This window comes from Narcine bancroftii, chromosome 10, assembly GCF_036971445.1.
Source record: "Narcine bancroftii isolate sNarBan1 chromosome 10, sNarBan1.hap1, whole genome shotgun sequence".
Lineage (NCBI taxonomy): Eukaryota > Metazoa > Chordata > Chondrichthyes > Torpediniformes > Narcinidae > Narcine > Narcine bancroftii.
In genome coordinates, this window is record NC_091478.1 from 19,301,004 (window position 1) to 19,313,724 (window position 12,721).

At 38.0% G+C, this 12,721-nt stretch overlaps 1 protein-coding gene across 1 annotated transcript in view; it reads right to left on the reverse strand.

Moving 5' to 3' along the window:
- The window catches only part of shoc2 (SHOC2 leucine rich repeat scaffold protein), a 99,722-nt gene that overhangs the window by 16,922 nt on the left and 70,079 nt on the right, over positions 1 to 12,721 (reverse strand). The window contains exons 4-7 of the mRNA XM_069900070.1: positions 8,992 to 9,122; positions 4,878 to 5,066; positions 3,673 to 3,795; positions 907 to 1,044 (exon numbers count right to left, since the gene is read on the reverse strand). Of these exons, the coding sequence (XP_069756171.1) occupies positions 907 to 1,044; positions 3,673 to 3,795; positions 4,878 to 5,066; positions 8,992 to 9,122 (581 nt within the window). The remainder of the gene's footprint in view (positions 1 to 906; positions 1,045 to 3,672; positions 3,796 to 4,877; positions 5,067 to 8,991; positions 9,123 to 12,721) is intronic.

Here is a 12,721-nt window from a genome sequence, read left to right on the forward strand (position 1 = left end):
TAGTCAACATTTTGGGTCAAGACTCTTGAAACATTACACTTTTCAAATGTATTGCCAAATTACTTTACATGCTACACTTTAAAGGCGACATGGTTGGGCGTAACAGTTAGTGCAACACTTTTACAATGCCAGCAATCAGGACCAGACCAGGGTTTGAATCCTGCACTGCAAGGAGTTTGTACGCTCTCCACACGCCTGCATAGGTTTTCCTCAGGGGGTTCCGGTTTCCTCCCACCATTCAAAACATGCCGGGGTGTAGGTTAATTGGGTGTAAATTGGGCAGCACAGACTTGTGGGACGAAATGGCCTGTAACCATGCTGTATATCTAAATTTAAAAAATAATTATACAGTAAAACCCCTAGTATTCAGCACCTATGGGAATTGGTAGATGCCAGATAAGTGAATTTTCAGGTTGCCCGAGATTGCGTGTTGTGTGGATTGGTGAATTTTAAACTTCCAGATTTAAAAGAAAATCTATTTATATTCCAATTTTTTCTTATTGTTGCTGGAGGCTGCTGGTTGCTTGAATTCTGAATAACAGGGGTTTTCATGTGTAGTGCATGTAGCAATACAATAACTCACTCTAAATTGTACCAAGGTGTAACAATGTATCATCCACACCAATCAGAATGATGGAAGCAGGGGTCTAGAAATGCCAGGGTCGGGAGGTAGGTTTATAGATGTGATGGGGTAATGCACTTCTGCAAGCCTCAATGTCAACAGCCAGCAAAAGCAACAATGGAAAATCCAGGGGAAAATAAGCCTTAACATGGTTCTCTCCTCAGTTAGGCAGCAACATGCATTTTTTGTTTGCATTTCAATATAACTTGAGAAAACAACAACCAAATTTTAAAGGAAGATAACCTGATTTACTTCGACTTAGAAATGAAATTAAAATCTCTTACTTGCAGATCTTTAAGATAAGCAATTTCATTTGGAAGAGATTCAAGTTTATTTTCTTCCAAGTCCAGCTCTCGGAGTTTTCTTAGGTGCCCAATGCCATGAGGCAGTTTTCGAAGAAGGTTATTTGACAAGATTAGAACCTAGATACAAATCAGTATGTTAGTAAATTCATTTGAATGTACCAATAAATCCAATGACTCCTATTTAGTTATGAAAAGTGCATTGAAGCTTGAGCAAACTATATATCAAAGGATATCAACAATTTGTCAAATACAAATCTGCACAAAATAAAGCCAATTTACAAGGCAAAGGTGATTGATTAGTTCTGAAGCAACCAAGAATAGGCATGTTAGAAAGCAAGGACAATAGAAGATGGAACTAGAATCATAGGTTTGATGATCAAGAACCATTTACAGTCGAGAAAACCTTATAGTCAACCTCAAATGAAATTCAAGGATTAAAGTGTGTTGGGAAGTGTTTCTCTACTTTCAATGCTGTTGCAAAAGAAAATTGGTTAAAACTACAACAATAATAATCTCTACAAGCTAGAATTTAACATGAAGACCCAAGATCTATCATGTTTTGCAACATTTGATTTCCTATCACAAGATGTTTGGAGCAGAGATGTACTGAATGGTCAACAAGTTCATACGTTGATGTTGACAAAATTCATAGTTTGCTACTGTGTATGGAAACCAACAAGGTTTGCTTAATGTCCTTGGTCCTTCACTCAGCCCTGGGACAACTGGACACCCATATCAGACCACTGTTTATCGACTACAGCGCCACCTTTAATATCATAGACCCCAGCAAATGCATCCCCAAACTTCAGGATCTTGGTCTTAGCAACTAGATTCTTAACTTACTAAAAGACTGCAATCAGTGAAGATGGGCAGCAACATCTTTTCCACAATCACACAACAGTACTCTATAAGGATGTACACTCACTTATTTTAATATACTGCCTCCATACCAAGAAATGTACAGCCTAAACTCCCTCTTCAAACTTGGTGATGATAAAGTTGTCAGCTGAACAGAGAAAGCAGAAGAGAGGGTCTTGCGCCATTGTGCCAAGATCACTTCTCTCAACATCAGCAGGATAAGGAAGCTTATCACACCAGAAGATGGGGTAGATCCCGCACACCTATCCACAATGGTGCTAAAGTGGATAATAGTAGATAACTATGAGATCGTGGGAGTAAACGTTTCAAATGACGTGACTGGATCAAACATGTTGACAACGGTCAAGAAAGCACACCAACAACTTTTCTTCCATGGAAGACCCAGTTTGGCATATCTCCTAGGTCAGTCAACTTCTATAGGTGCACCATTGAAAGCATAATTGCTAGATGCATTGGTGTGGTATGGTAGCTACACAGCTCGAGATCAGAAGCAACTGCAAGAGGCAAATGCAGCTCAGGCCACACAACTCTCTCCTCATCAACTCCATCTACACTTCCCACTGCATGGCATTTTAATCTTTTTATTTGAAAAAGTGGCTCAATATCTGCTGTTCCATAAATATCATTATTTCTCTTTTGTTTCATGATACCACTCCTCAAACTTAAATTCATTTTTCAATGTGCTTTTTAAATGCCACAAACTACAAATTCCAAGATGATTATTTAAAATATAATTTTTATATACAACTATTCTCTCAAATCCTCCTTATGCAAAAAGCACATTGATAAGCTAATGTGCGCATGCCTGAGGAACTTTCAAACTTCCCAGTTTCTAAGTCTCTAGGCTGTTTTAAAAGCATAACACTGTTACAATCTGGCGCTGCTTGCAAGGGATTTGTACATTCTTCATGTGTGAGAGTGGGTTTCGTCCGGGTGCTCAGGCTTCCTCCAAAATGTAAGTTAATTGGGAGTAATTGGACAGCATGGGCTCGAGGGCAGAAAGGGCATGATACCATGCTGTATATCCAAATTTAAATCATTTAAAATGTAAAACATTAAATTTAAGTATCACAAAAAATCCTCCGATTATCAAGAGTGATTTGGTTAATTTCCACACAACACCAGCAAACAATGCCTTCCTTCCACTTGGATGCATGAATTTATTACTAACCCTTCAGTATTTCTCAGTTCCAAAATTCTTTCAGTGATGAAAAATCAAACATTGTGAAGTGTGGAAAAGATCTTGAGTTTAGAGGTCAAATGCCAGCTTGTTATTTTTTACTCTGATATTTATTAAATTGTGAAAATCTTCTCTCAGGTAAACATCAACTTGATCAAAGATTATTCTAGTGAGTTTTGTGGATTTGAATTAGATGCTCACTCCATTCAAGTTTTATGATACTCGACTGAGAACTAGTTTGCCTGATTGAAAGAAAGGGTTCTCATTCCTCAAGCTGTTTACATTTTCTCCCTTAAAGTAGGTGAATTGATTGCATGTTATTCTAAAGTAATCTCATTACTGGAGCTCCTTTGATCCTAGTTGATAATGTTCTTACAGTGGACCTCTCCCCTCTGAAAAAGTACAATGAAACAAAAATAACATTTTGTGATATAAAAAGCAGATGGAGAAGGGTTGGGTCATACATAGGAAGGAGAATGATCATGTGATCATTACAAGATTATAGACCTATTCTTATTTCATGGATTAAAACACTTTGTATAGTCAATGAAGAACTAGTTTGAAGCAATAACCATGACCAAATATTTAATGCACAGCAATCAACCTCTGTGGCAGCACAAAGTGAACAAATTTTGGCAACAAAAGCGTTTAGAAAGTTAACATGATTATGTAGTCAGCTTTCTTACCTCCAGGGAAACCAATCCTGAAACATCTTCTGGAATCTTTGTGAGCTGGTTAGTGGCAAGGTTCAGTTCTACCATACTTGTCCATGTTCCAAAGTCCAATGGAAGTGAAGTTAGCTGATTGTCCTACAGCAATTAGAAAATAGATCATGCACCAAGAAAGAAAAAAATTGGTGGATTCTTAAATTATTGGCATAATTGTTTTAGATCTGAAATCTGAAAGCCTATCTATTCCTTTCTGCAAGTACAGGCGTGTCTAAAAATTGAGAACACTTTCGCAAGCTAAAATTTTGCTTTTAAATGAGGAAATCAGAAAAATCAATTACTCCAGTGTTTAGTAAATGCCTTAAGCATTGTCTGCATTCCAGAACTGAAAAATATTGGAACACAATTTTAAAAGGTTGAAGCAGATGTACATCTTGCAACATTTATTGTACTTCAACTCAAGTTCCATACATTACTAATTGTACTACTGAACAAGCTTTTTGCCAATTATTTAACTGTGAAATTGACCCACTGCAAAATGCATAAATGCAACAATGGAAGGGCACAGAAACCAGTTTTAACAGCCAAACTACATTTGTCCATAATTATACTGAGAACACCTGGAGGCAAAATGATAATATGCAAGTTGAATATTAACTGTTAGTATTAATTATTAGTATTAACCACTTTAATTAAAGATTAATTACCTTAATTTGCAGACATAAAGTGTATCATAATCCCTAAAAATCTGTACATGTTGATCAATTAAAAGTGGCAAAACAGTAAAAAGGGAAACTTTCTTAAAGCAATTTAAAGCCAGAACACCACATTTCAAACACGACATACAGTAAGAATTCCAGGGCCTAAAATGATGCTGAACTATAAAGGGTTGACAAAGAAAATCAAGGCTGGGTGACAGCCAATTTTCAACATGCCTGCAATATATTGTACATTCAAACTTATTTCAAAAGTCAGTTTCAAAATTTGATTTTTAACAATTGGACCTACTTCCATATCATATCAAAACTCATACAAATGAAGAGTAGCAATGCTGCACAAAGGAATCCTCAACATAAATGGATTCTGAAAGTTATCAGAATCAAAATACTTGCCAATATTTCCCATCCTGAAACTGAAATGTTATTTTAAAATCTCTAGTTGTCAGAGTGTATTGGTAAAAATTGTTTGAGCCTCATCCTACAATTATAATATACATTACATACCTTCATATTCAGCTTACTCAACACTTTAGCTCTGGAGAAGATTCCAAAAGGTATTTTATTAATGCGGTTATGTTCCATGTTGAGAGAATGGATAGTTGAAAACTGTAAGGGTCCACCAACTGGATAGGATTGGAAGCAATTCCTTGCTAATGTTAAACTGGTCAATTTTGCAAGACTTGAAAGAAGACCCTGCATGGAAAAGAGAACAGTTTAATCCTCCAAGTCATTTTAATGTTTACGATACATACACATGTAATAGTCAAATTTTGTGGACCAATTTTTAGGGTAAAATTTTGGGGGTTGACTATTACACACACACTACTTTTGACCGCGGTAATTCAGGACGCTGAGATCTTGAATGGGTGGGCAGGCAGTCAATTCGGGAGTTCGGATGGGTGAGTAGCCAGGACATCGAGTTGTTGGGAACTTGGATGTTCCCTCTAACTTTTAGCAGTCAGTGTGGACAAAAATCTTATGTTGTGCAAATTTCTTTCCTGTGACATGTGCATACTGAATGCTTGTGCAAATGTAAACTTGAAATTGCTTCGAGATAATTTTGGCACAGCCCATCGCTCAGGGCTAATAAAACTGCATTGGCATGTTTTAATATAATACAAGTATGATGGCATTCTATGAAGTAACAAATTAAGATTTTATTCTATACTTTGAACAGTTCGCTAAGAGATTATTTCATTAAGTATAATTATAATGACTACATTATTTTAGATAATGAACCTTTTGTGCACACATTCATTTCCTTTGTGCGCTGGTTGAAAAATGTGTGCGCGTGGACAAGCACACAGCTTAAAGGGAATACAGGTAGCTGGGGCGTCGGGAGGTCCAGTGGATAGGTGGGCAGGGCCAGAAATTGGGTGGAGATAGACTTTTACACGTGATATGAGAAATACTGTACCAGATTTTGGGGCCAAAATTGAGGGGGGACTTTTACATATTGACTATTACATGTGTGTGTATATATACACACACACACTCACACATATATATGGTATATGGATATATCAAACATGCATGGGCAAGTTAACCATTATCCTTTACAATTTTGTTTAATAACTCTGAAATCACAGATTTAAAAAGTTCATGAATTGAAGCCAGTTAACACCAATAAACGCAGGATACAAGTCAATGGAAATTAACGTTACAAACACTTTCTACTATGACATGGAAGATTGTGCGCCAAGAGCACATCCATCCATGGTACAAGTATTGCCAAGACTTCCTGCAGAACAAAACAAATTCACAAAATTGGAACTACAAATTGCCTCTTGCTTTGCTGTAGACAGTCACTCAATACCACAGTAATCATCTGCAAGTCAGCTTCTAATTAATAACATTCAAATGCTGTTGAGGTCCAGTCAAGTGAATGATTGTAATCTGTTTTATCAGCCACCAGCAGGAATTTTAGACAAAATACTGAGGAATTCCAGCAGTCACAACAGGGTCCAAATCAAATGGCAGCAAAAGCATGAAGAAAACAGTCACTGGGTTGGAGACAGGAATGGAAGTCTGCATTGCAAGGAGAGATTGGAAAGATTTTATTCTCATTGTAATGCAGGAGACAGAGTTGAACTTTTAGAGGTTTAGAACATTGAGGGACATAGATAATATAAATATTCCATTCCACCACCAGCCATCAAGGACAGGAGAGTCCAGAACTAGAGGACACAAGGTTAAGGTGAGAGGCAAGACATTTATAAGAAGCTTTTCTACACAGAATGGGTGATTACCTGGAACAAACTGCCAGAAAAATTAGTGGAGGCAGATGCAATTGCAACATTTAAAAGACATTTGGACGGTTAGTTGGATAGGAAAGGGATAATGGGACGAATACAGGCAAATAGGTCAGCAGACTGGGTGGACAAATAAGGTCTCTTTTCGTGCTGTAACGTTTCTGATCACAAAACAGTTTATTTTAACTGTGCATATAGGTTGAGATTTAGAATTATTTAATCCAGAGAATGAGAAGCAGAATATATGCAATAAAATCAAATTTACTGCAGCTTCAGATGGGATCCATCACTAAGTTGATGCTATCTGAAAACAAAGTTCTTTTTTTTGTTTCAATTGCAATTGCAGTGTTTACCATTGTGTATAGATCAAAACAATGGTTTCTTTAAAGAATTTCTATTTTGTCACCTTCAGTTTAAAGAACTATACCCTGCATTTCCATTGATAACTAAATATATCTAATATATACTTGTGCATGCATTTCTGTTTTTCATGCAAATCAATATGGAGCACTCGAGAAATTATCAAGGAGGTTCAGTTGGGTAACATTTGACGCTGAATGTCATGACCACATTGAATTTAATCTTTATGGTCATATTAAATTCAAAAGTTCCAAAAAAAATTTGAACTTGCACCATTGACATCTCAATTAGTTACAGTGCAACAATGTACATTCAGAAACCAAACCCAGTTCAATATGGGGCCCAAAAAAAGTGAAGCAACATTGGCAGAAGCGCTTCACAAACCCGTAGAGTTAGACAAAGGAGAAAGCAAAAGACAGCAGAGGAATATCAGTCTCGCCCCTCACTGCAAGGAGCAGGAAGCCGGAAACAGAACAGCAGCGATACACCCGTCTCAGTGCTCAGGCCTCCAGATAAAAAGGAGAGCAGGCAACAGAAAAAATATATTTATGCAGAATTACCATGAAATTTTTGGGGTATTGTGTTTCAACCATGTCAACAATTGAGAATTTTATTTCCCGGAAAACGCTGGGGATCCTGCTAGCTGGTTACATATCCACTTGTATAAAGAAGCTTGTAATATAATACTCTTGACAGTTGCTCAAAAACTCTCAATCAGAACTGGAAATATAGTCAGTGAAGCATATTTCAAAAGGATTGGAGTCTATTTAATTCATGGTATTTAATAACCCCTCTGCTCCACATTAGGGTTCGGATTTCACAAATCTGCATGCAAGCAGAGAAACCCAAAGATTATTGCTAACATTTAGCTGATAGGATGCAAGTTGCACTCTTACCATCAAGTTCAAAATGGAAAGGGGTATTGGGCTAAATGAATTTGAATGTGCTAATCACTGGAGAATTCTGCAACAGGGCCAGGGGGATTGGAAATTCTCTGAATTGAATGCATGAAAATGGTTACAAAAGCATCCAGAAAGAGTTTGGGAATTTAAAAAAATCTTAGAAAAATTAAAAGCTTAAAAGTATTCAAATATTATTTTTTAAATCCTTAATTGGCTTGGTATTTAACAATTAAAGCATTAAGATAATTTACCGTGTGCTTTTTTTTAAATCTGGAAAGCTTAATCAATGGTCATAATCCAGTTAAAGCTTAATTGGTTAACTGTTTCAGAGACTCACTATTTAATTGAAATCACCCTTTAAATTTTAAGGAATATATTTTTTGAAAAAAATCTCTAAGTTGCTGAATGTCTCAAACAATATTATTTCATGAAGGGTTTGACATTTTCAGCCAAATAAGAGTGTGACAGTCAATTGCCAATATTCTGGATAAAAATTGATTGTGGGCGGGGCTTTTAAGACAGACCATGGGTTGTTCCATATGACACAATACCTTTTCATTCTTTCAGGATCTCACCAAGAGAATCCATCTGGAGGAATGTTAAAAGGCAATTAGGTTTCTTCTTGCACCCACCCAGAGAGTGAAACATTTACTTAGTTCTGTTCCTAACTCTTAAAATTTGACTTTCAATTAAATTGTGGTATATCTTGCTTATCTCAAAGATTTTAGATCCAAAACCTAGTCTTTTATCAGACGTGGTTGGTATTTCATGTTGCCCAAAATGAATCCACAAAAACAGTTTTAGTGCTAAATATATCTAACCATGGACGTTCATCTTTGTTAATATACTTGAGGTTAAAAATTCAAACAATCGTATTTGGATTCTATTTAATATAATTATTCTTCAAATATGGCTCAATTCCTGGCTCATATTTTTTCTCATGGTATGACTGCCTTTAAATCTTATCCACTATTCAAATTTTCTTAAAACTTTTCACTGACCTATGGTTTAATGGTAGAAAGGCAGTCAAAAAGATGCGTATCATATTTTTTGATATCCTAGATTGAAAAATTGCTACTGATTTTCATGGAAGTATACTCTCACCTCGGGTAATGTTGATATATTATTGTTCTCTAGGTTGAGCTCGTCCAGTTCACTACACCTTGCTAAAGACCTAGGCACAGCTGACAATCTGTTGTACCTCAGCCCCAAACGACTCAGACTGGACAGATTACCTGCAAGTAGAACATTGAACAATGAAAATACTTTTAAAATCTCTGTGAGAAGAAAACATTTTATAAGATGGTACACTGTTTAAAAAGTTTAAAACTTGTGTACCAAATTCGATTCACACTATCACAATACAGTATTAGACCAAAAATTCAGATGCCAGAAATCTAGACCACCCGAAAAATCCAGACTTTGAAAACTCTCAAACTTTTAAATTTAACAGCCTTTTATGTGCGTGCGCTAGCATGACAGAAGCAACAAGTGACCTCACTTAATACAGGTGATCTTATAACAAAGAAATTCATTGGTATAATATTTTTCTTTTATAAGTTCATTTTTAAACAATTTCAAGCATAACACTTTTTATGTAATGAAAAAGTTGTTTACATTTTTGGCAAGTGTTGACTTGCTCATTTTGATAAATGAAGCATGCTGTAAACTTTCAAAATTTACCTGTTCATCTCTTCATTGTTCCTCCTTATAATTTGAATTTTAAAGTACTGCCTGAGAATCTAGAAAATTCAAAAATCCTGAGCAGTCTGGATTTTAGGACTTTACCTGTACCAGGTTGAACTCTGCTCCATACAATCACATCAATGCAGCAAATGTTGGCAAATTGGTCACAAAATTAAAATGCAGTATTATCCACAATCTGGCAGAAAACAGATTTGTCATAAATCCTTTGGTTCTGGAGTCTGAACACTCATGTACCTATAAAAAAACATTCAATCATGGTTCACACCTGCTATTCTGGAAACTAGGCACAAATCCATACCTTCCCCATTGCTGTACCTAAAGCAAATCGGAATCCTTGTTCTCTCTATTACTGTACTTAAATTCAAGTAAGTTATCATCTGATTCACATGTACCACCATGATCCCCAGATCATGGTGCACAGACAAAAATGCAATACACAGTACATAATAAACAATCAAAATAAATATATACAGTAGTAAAATCCCCATTATCCAGCGCTCAACCAACCAAAAATGCAAAACAACTGGCAAAAAATGGTAAAGAACTAAATAAATAATGTTTAAAATAAATAACATTTTAAATAAAAGTTTAAAATTGTAAAAGTAAAGGTTCACAAAGCAACAGACAATCCCTTGATGAAGGTGAGAGCAAACGTTCATCCAGCGGAGCATCCCTGTCATGCCCTACCTGCTGCAGTTTCAATAAAGATGTGTTTGAATAAAATGGCAGCACCCAAGATGAAGGTCAATGCCGCTCTTGCTGGGGTGACTCTCCCAAAGTGTCTGGTAAGACTATTTATTTTTATTAGTATATTATGTTGGCATGGCTTTATCTGTAAACTTAGGGGAAGGAGGATAAGTTAATTATGATGGTGGCATGGTTAGCACAGTGGCTGGCTCAAGGCTGTCACGGTGGCAGCAACCAAGGTTTGAATTTAAAGGAAGGTGCGCTAAGGGTCTGACCGCGTGGTGGTGAGATGGGTTGACAAGGTGAAGGAAGGGAGTTAATTGTGATGGCAGCATAGTCGTTAGCGCAACACTGTTACACCACCAATGGCCAGGGCTAGAATTTAAATTTTGTAAGTTACGGTAATTAGCTGATTAAAGGGAACTTTACATACCGTATTTGATGGCATAAGACCCACTTTTTTCCCCCAAAATGGCTCAAAAATATCCCCAGGTCTTGTACGCGAAGTTGAAATTAGGGCGATAATGATGAGAAATGCCGAAAGTGATTATCATTGCTACGTGGCTCACTTGCATCGCCACCGTGCATCATTGGGGTCTGTCGGAGCGGGGCAGTGGGATCAGTGTGAAGACTGTTGGGAGACTCTCCCGGAGGCCCTCTTTTGGTCCCCACGCTGGTCGCACTGTCTCGCTCATCCCCAACAGCTCACCACCGATTGCTGCACTGATCCCACCGTCCCGCTCACTCCCCTCCATCAGCAGTCCCCACACTGATCCCACCACCCCGCTCTCCCCCCCCACCACTGACCCCACTGCCCCCTCCCCCGTCACCTGTCCCCACATTGATCCCACTGCCGTGCTCCTACCCCCCCCCACCCAACCCTGGGAGTGAGAGGGGCAGCAGGACCATCTAAGGGACCGACAGTGGCAGTATGATTTTATAAAATGTTTTCTCCTATAGTTAAACTGTTTTTGTTTTCTCTTGTAAATTATAGCATTATTAAAACATTTTTCCTCTTGTTCACGTTGCATGTTTTGTCCAAGTTTTTTTTCTGTTATACTTTAGCTACATATTTCAACAACATTAAATGCTTACCTGTAAATACGCTAAAAAAATTCTTAATATTCCCTGTTGAAATGGGGTGTGTTCTTGTATACCATCAAGTAAGGCATATTAAAGACTACAATACTGATTTTTTTTTTCAAATTACTTTACATTTTGCACTGTCTTTTTAAGTGGTGTATTTTTAGAGTTATTTGAGATTTCAGGATGGTGGTGATCAATCTCACAGCTTGCAGGAGAAGCTATATTACCCAGCCTGGCAGTACTGATTTTGATGCTTCTGGACCTCCTCTTTGATGGAGGTGTGTGAAAGATGCTGTGCGTTGGAGGGAAAAGATCTGCTATAATTCCTTAAGCCCCATTTAAGCAGCGCTCCCTGTAAATGTTATCAAAAGAGAAAACGGAGATCCCAGTATCTTCTCAGCTGTTTTAATGATCCTCTGTAGAGACCTCCGGTCAGATCCTTTGCAGCTACCATACCATACAATGATCCAGCCAGACAGGACACTCATCTGTGCTCCTGTAAAAGGTTGTCAAGATGGGGCTGGAACCCTTGCCCTCCTCACAGTATAACGAGGTGTTGCGAGTTCAGCACGTGCACGTCACAGAACGTTGTGCTCTCCACAATGAAACCATTGATGTACAGTGGAGAATGGTCAAACAAGGAAAATCAAAATCTGCCAATGCTAGTGCCATACACAAACATGCTGGAGATACTCAGCTGGTCATATTGCATCCATAGCAAGGGCCTGGGCCCTTCATCAGATATCAAGGTCTCCCTTTACTGTGCCTGGAACCTGACACTAATCCTTGCCCTCGCAGTTCCTTCCTGGTGTGAATCCTGGTCCTCCCTTTTGCTTGCACGCCGCTTTGTTCCACAGCAAATTCCTGCACTCCCGACTCGCTCCCATTCTGTAACACTGTCTACAGTTCAGTATGGAAAGAGTGTTTGTGAGGGTTGAAGTGCAGGTACGAGTGGACATTGCAGACGTCTTTGTGCTGGACTCCAACAAGTATCCAGAGTCACAGCAAAGCTGGAACTCTCAGCATCTGCTCCACGTGAAGACAGTCCTCCTGGATCTTATGAATTTTGTCACTGGAAATAATGAAAGCTGCTAGCTTACGCGTGGAGACCTCCATGATGATTGCTGGCTACTGAGCTCGTCGACACAGGGAATTCTCTGCTTTGGGGAGAGTTGTGGAGCCAAATGGGAGAGAGAGTTTGTCTGTTGTCTATATTGAGCCATGAACATCTCAGGAATTGTCAGCTGAATGGATCTGCATTGGATTAATGGTACAGTTCCAGAGAGGGCAAGGATTGTGCTGGGTTCACAGTATAGCGAAGGAATTTTTTGCAAGATTCTTACCAAGTATTATC